The sequence below is a fragment of the Cyprinodon variegatus genome, unplaced genomic scaffold, assembly GCF_000732505.1.
Source record: "Cyprinodon variegatus isolate N-32 unplaced genomic scaffold, C_variegatus-1.0 Scaffold645, whole genome shotgun sequence".
Classification (NCBI taxonomy): Eukaryota; Metazoa; Chordata; class Actinopteri; order Cyprinodontiformes; family Cyprinodontidae; genus Cyprinodon; species Cyprinodon variegatus.
The window spans coordinates 423,898-430,272 of NW_015151098.1; the positions used below are offsets into that span (position 1 = coordinate 423,898).

At 39.4% G+C, this 6,375-nt stretch overlaps 2 protein-coding genes across 2 annotated transcripts in view; both read left to right on the forward strand.

The window, feature by feature from the left end:
• edc3 (enhancer of mRNA decapping 3) overlaps nucleotides 1–2,276 on the forward strand; it is an 8,512-nt gene extending 6,236 nt beyond the window's left edge. Inside the window, exons 6-7 of the mRNA XM_015393512.1 lie at nucleotides 1,403–1,620; nucleotides 1,710–2,276. Coding sequence (XP_015248998.1) covers nucleotides 1,403–1,620; nucleotides 1,710–2,044 — 553 coding nt within the window. The 3' untranslated portion in view covers nucleotides 2,045–2,276. The remainder of the gene's footprint in view (nucleotides 1–1,402; nucleotides 1,621–1,709) is intronic.
• Nucleotides 2,277–4,093: 1,817 nt separating this feature from the next.
• csk (c-src tyrosine kinase) overlaps nucleotides 4,094–6,375 on the forward strand; it is a 48,931-nt gene continuing 46,649 nt past the window's right edge. Inside the window, exon 1 of the mRNA XM_015393501.1 lies at nucleotides 4,094–4,522. The gene's annotated coding sequence lies outside the window, so the exon portion shown is untranslated. The remainder of the gene's footprint in view (nucleotides 4,523–6,375) is intronic.

The following is a 6,375-nucleotide window of genomic DNA, read 5'->3' on the forward strand; positions in this document are numbered from 1 at the left end:
ACGAGAACGCGAGTACGTACTCGCGTTCTCGTGAATTGAGAAACGCTTAATGTTTCAAATGTGAAATAAATCAATGAAAGCTGTAATATGTTATGCATTTTATGTGAGAAACAACAGCAAATAAAAGAAGTAGCAAAGTTGTACTCCACCTATTCCTATTAAAACCTCATTCGCTGAAAAATAATAATGCCTCTTTGTTTGGGCGAGTGTGTGTGCAAGAGAAAGAGGGTAGTGGCTAAAGGAAGAGAGGTAGGAGGGCAAAATAGGTTTAGCGCCACCGCAGCACGGGAGTCAGAATTACGTCCAGGAGCAAATGGATAAAAATAAACATGAATCGATACTCCTCCGGATGTGTCGATGCATCGGATCGTCGGCTGTTGGATCAATAAATCGATACTCGATTATTATTTACATCCGTAGGGATTATGGTGGGCATTTGGACGCAGCCCCTGTTTTGGTTTAATGAGGGAAGCCACAGATAAAGGCTTGTTTATCTTTCTAAAGAAAGTAAGAAAAACACAGACTTTTTTTCCAAGTTCGAAGACGTTTTGCTTCCCATCCAGGAAGCTTTTTCAAGTCAAAATGTCTTAAATTAGCGTTTAGTTCTAAGCTTTATAGAGCAGCCCAACAAAGCCTTGTTTTGGCTTAGAAATCATGAAAATAGAACCGGAAGAACAGGTCCACCTTTTGGTAATATGGGGTTGTTGAGGGGATTGTTAGCCTGCAATACCTGAAACATGCCTATGCCTCTGAAAGCGGGTCATTCGGGGGAATTGTTGGTCTAGCTGACCAGATGAGTTGTCTTTGTCCTCTACATGAGGATTATGATAACGGGAAGGAATCAAATCTATAACTGCGTTGCAGTTTTTTGAGAGCTGAAACCTGAGTCCACACCCTCTGTTTAATAAATAAATGGCTTCCTTCACACTCCTTTCAAACAACTCGTCTTCTTTGTCCAAACTATGAACCTCTTTATCTTATATAAATGTTTTTTTTTTTAGCTTCTAGCACTTCTAAAATAAAAGTTTTTGACTTTTTAAAACTGACTCTTGTTTAGACATCAGTTTTAATTATCTTTTAAACTTTGATAAAACTAAATAATATGTTAAATATATTTAGAAGTCATCCATCTTTATGTAAAATAATTTTATCTAGATATAACAAATCTATGAATTTTGAAGTTCAGCCAATTAAGAAATAATCCACTTCATAAGTGTGCTAAATCAGAAGCCAGTCGTCGAAATAAAGATGTTTCTTTATGAACGTAATGTAATAAAATCCAATTAGGTAATTTTGTACATGATTGCCTGGGAAATCTGGAAAAGTATGTAATCATGAAGGGAAATAATTCTAAAAACCTCCTCAATGATTTCATTTTTTATTTATTGTTTATATCTTTCAGATTTACACCCAAAAATTTACATCAGCGCCCTACCGTGGCGCTGCTGTGTGGACCCCATGTTCAGGGCGCACAGGGCATCAGCTGCGGACGTCACCTGGCCAACCACGAAGTGGAGGTCATCCTCTTTCTGCCGAACTTTGTCAAGATGCTCGATTCTGTGACGAGCGAGTTGACGCTCTTCAACAAGACTAGTGGCAAACAGGTGTCCAGCATCAAAGGTCGGCTTTGCTTTAACTCGGTTTAGATTTGGTTATCAGGAAATCAGACGGCGAGTCATGATGTAATGTTCTGTATTTTATTTCTATAGATCTTCCCGACACCCCGGTTGATCTCATCATAAACTGCCTGGACTGCCATGAGAACCCGTTTCTGATGGATCAGCCGTGGTACCGGGCGGCTGCAGACTGGGCCAATCAGAACAGAGCCCCGGTGCTTAGCTTGGATCCTCCTGTGAGCGGGCAGGGTCACGCGGTCGAAGCCAAGTGGTCTCTGTCGCTTTGCCTCCCGCTTCCGTTGGCTGAAGGAGCCGGCAGAGTTTACCTGTGCGACATAGGCGTCCCTCTGCAGGTGTTCCAGGAAGTGGGAATCAAGTACCGTTCTCCCTTTGGTTGCAAATTTGTCATCCCCTTGCACTCCGCTTAACGGGACTGATAAAACCTTTCACCTACCTTGACCTTTTGGGTTTTGGCGCCTTATATTCCACGAGTCTCAGCTGTTTCTTCCAGGTCACCCAAGCAGGCTCTGATTCATCCTGGTTCGTCATACGGAACGACAACTGTTCTTCAGTCATACAGATGCTAAAGCATGCAGATACAGGAGAGATAAGCTTTCAAGTCTTTGCTCTTCGTATTCAAAAGATTGAATCGCACTGTTGGAAAAAAGGACTTTGAACAGAAAAAAATATAAATGCAGTCCATTAAATCCATCACAATGTAAACAGAAAAGCCTTTCTGCTCTGAATCAGGCAGGACGTGTCTGCAGGAAGCCTCATGTGTCTTTCATGTGCTGCTTGACCGTTTCTTTCTTTATCTCGGACAGCATAAATAGAAAAGACACTGAATGCTATAGAGCCATGAAAGCAGGTTTGTTGGTGTAACTTCAATGCTGTATTTTTGTACAGATAAGCTGATATTTAGCTTAAATTTAGCTTCCATAGCTACAAGTTTGGTAACTGGCAGAATCCAATTTTCTTCTTTTTGTCGTTCTGCCAGTAACAGAGTTCCTCTTCTGCAAAGAAAGTTACCGTTTTTTTTTCTACCCCCAGTTTGCGTGCAGCAGCGTTAAAGTTCAGCCTTACGGCAAAGTGCATGCAGATCTCACATGGTCTCTATAAATACGGCTTTGTGTAAAACTTTGCCGTATATGTAGGACATCTTCTTCCGCAAAAACAAGCCTGGTGAATGAAGCCCAAGAAATATATTTTTGTACTGTTTCTTTGGATGGGTCAGCTGCTGGGTTTTCCCAGTGAAAAAGGTTAACTGGGCTGATTTACTCTGCTAATTTGATTCTGCACAAACGGCCTTATTGGGAATTTAGGATTCATTCATCGTGGAGGAAAATAGTTCATCTTTACATTAAAAAAAGTTGTGCAGTGATCACAGCTTGTTGATCTCTGAGAAAACAGTCTAATTCTAACCTTTGATGACTAGAGAATAGCGTTTATTAACCAATAATATTGGGTCATATTAAAATGTAAAGCATCTGCCCCCTTTAAAAATATTATGCTGTATAATTTGATGGTGTTAATTTGATATTTCCAATGCTCCATGAAGCATAGACTGTGAACATTAAGGCCTTAAGAGCTGCTGCTTGTGTGCCATCTTCTGAGCTCCACGCATCTCTTTCCACGGATGCTTGATGATGAAAGCTGCTGTTTTTTTAAATGTATTTAAATGCTAAACGAGTCCAGACTAAATTTACTAATCTGTTGTAGGTCGAGTTTACGCTTATATCGGCCCTTTAATTTAAGATCAGTTCATTCCAGGTGAAGCAAATCTTCACACTCTGGTAGATGTTGTTGTTTTTGCTTTGTAAGGTCAAACTCCCAACATCTGTGAAGCGAATTTTGTCACTGAATCAGCAACTTTCTCCGGATTGACGTGCATGTTCGTTGAAAGCTAAAGCCGTGCACAACTGCTCTCTTTTCTCCAACATTCCTCTTGCCTGATGTGTAATTATTTCACATCTGTTGAGACAAGCCTGGCTTCGAGAGTCAAGCCAGTGTTACTGAATGTGAGTCAAAAGATGTTTGTTTATTGACCACCAGGAGGCAATAAATGGAAACATTTTTTGATGCTTCCTCTTGATTCTGCTGCAGTAGCAGCTTTAGGTTATCAGTGATACTCTTTTGTTTGTTTTTCCACGAGAAAAAAAAAAGGAAACCGAGTTTAATCTGTTCAGAAAGTGGTGGATTTATTTATTTTTTTTGGTCTGCACAGGACTGAAATGAAAAGTTCACTGCCATTGATCCGGATGTTTTGCAGAAACTGCATTTCTCATGTGGTATATTTGCAGATTGAACCAATAAAAACTGATAACCAATCTGTTTGCATGTCGGTGCTTTTTTCGTTGGGGGGGTAAACTCTGCCTCATGAAGTTCCTCTAACAAGACAGATCGGTTTAGACCTTTTTTTTTCTCTTTTTAGCAGAACAGACGCAAGTGCGCATGCGCGCAGTAAAACCAAAGGTGGGGCAAAAAAAAACTTGAATGTTTGTGACGGGGAAAATGAGCAACACCGCCTGAAAGTAAACTAAATTTAGTCTGCTTCTCTTTTTGCCTAACCGCTGCCTGTTTAGTTAGTGCTGCTGTTTTAATGTAACATTTAATTTAAAGGAAGAGGATTGGAGCTGCAGAAAAAAACCCATCCAAGTAATGTTGACAGGAGTCGCACCATCGACCTTCCCGTTTGCTTTTATTCTACACCGCTGAACTTTTTCCGATCACTTCTGCTGCATTTAATGTTCATCAAACATCTGAGCTGTATTTTCGGAGGAGGAGATTTTTAACCGGACGTGGAAAAGGACTTTATTTGCTGTTTTCAAATGAACAAGGACGCTGAGAAATAGCTGAATCCTCTGACAGGCTTCAGATTATTTAGTTTTTACCTGCAAACAGGTGAGGTAAGTGTCACACCAACAAATTAATCTGCATTCCAGTTTTAACAAACTTCCTGACTAGTTATAGTTCAGTGGGGATGTTAAAAAGATTTTAGACTTGATTTAAATTTGATTTCACGCTGCAATGTTTCCCTAAACGCCCTGAAGTGAAGAAAAAAGGCAGTTTTTGTGTTATTTTCTGATCTGAAGAGGCTTTTGTGAACATCCTCCTTCAAACTTCTGCCACTTTCTCTGACTTCCTGCCGCGAAGAGGCCCCTGCATGCAGCCCAGCATGTGTCACAACATGTTACTGTAGCTGTTCTTACTGATCATCTGGGTGATCCTATGTTTGATCAGCTTTTTTACCAGCATTCATTCATGGACCAGTTCAAAATGAGGGAGGTCTGCAGATTGATGCTGGATTTTCTTTGAGTTTTAATATTTAGTGGCAATGCAATCAATGAGGTATGATTATACCATGCAGGATTTAATAAAAATATGCTTAAAAAGTGCACTAAACAGAAATTATATTAAAAAAACCCTGCAAGATTTGCAATATTACTTAAGCTGATGACGTCAAAGGAAAGACAAGATCAGCCAGCTTTGGCAAATATGAAGGATGAGTAACTTAACATATTTCAACATGCTTTCAGACATTTTTGGGTTGCAACAGATTCATGCTTATTCACGTCACCTGCAAACTTTTTCTGATGTCTTTTATCTGTTTATATTTCAGTTTGATTTATTTATTTTTTAGGTGTGCATATAATATGCAGCATATTCAACCCCAATCCAATCCAATACTCTGTATCACCTTAATTATTTGCATAATTGGCCATTGGAGTAATTCTGCATGCAGGGTGAATTCATAGTTCATCTGATTTGAACAGCTGTCTTTCGGATAGTCGAACAATGGGATTTTATTTTCTTTATCATACATTTCCCTTTTGTCTGGGGATGATTCAGAAAGCTGTGTTGCAGGTGCATGTGTGCAAAGGCTAACTAGGAGAAAGCACCAAGCACACTTTTTTGGAAACTTTGTTCAAAATGAAGGCTGCAGATCTTTTAAACAAATCTGCTCGTTCCAGCCTGATTCGATCCTTTTTAATAATCCCTTCCATGTGCTTTATTGCTGCCAGATTGTCCAGAAATGCAAATGGCACTCTCAATTACATCTGAAATGTTTTGCTGCAGCAGAACAGATAACCAATGATGCAAAGAAATGTTAAAAACATGACAACATAAGAGGTAAAAATCAAAGAAAACACTGATCAGTTGCTTTGTGGGATGTCAGCAGATGAATGTTTGTTGTTGTTTTTTTTTTTTAGAAAGGTCTGTTTATTAAATACTGATTTACAATTAAACAGTCAAACAAACCAACCAACCAATCACATTTTGAATTGGTGATCAGTTCTATTTATGGATGAGGCGAGTTGGAAAGGGTAACAACCACAACCAAATCCTAGCGTCAGCTCATTTTTACTGAAAGTTGGAGGTCGGCTGATACCGCCAATGGGCTTTTTTAGGCCAGGCTCTTTTGTTTTAGACTGTTATAAACTACAGAGGCAGATTTAGCAAGTGAAACTAGCTGGGAGCTCATAAAACCACAGCAAAGCATCAGCACAGCAGCTTGCAGTGCACACTGTGTGCACATGCAGCACTGCTGCAAGGAAGTGTCCGTCTTCTTCTCAAGCATGCATCTCTCAGACTTTTATGGGTAGTGATATCTGCATTGCCAAACATGTACGGAAGAGGATTAGGGCCACTGAACAAAAAAAAGAAAAAAAAAGTTTACTGATTTTAAAATTTTATTTCAATTTAGTGTTGGACTTTATTCTGACTTTAATCTCAAAATTCTGACTTTAATCTCAAAATT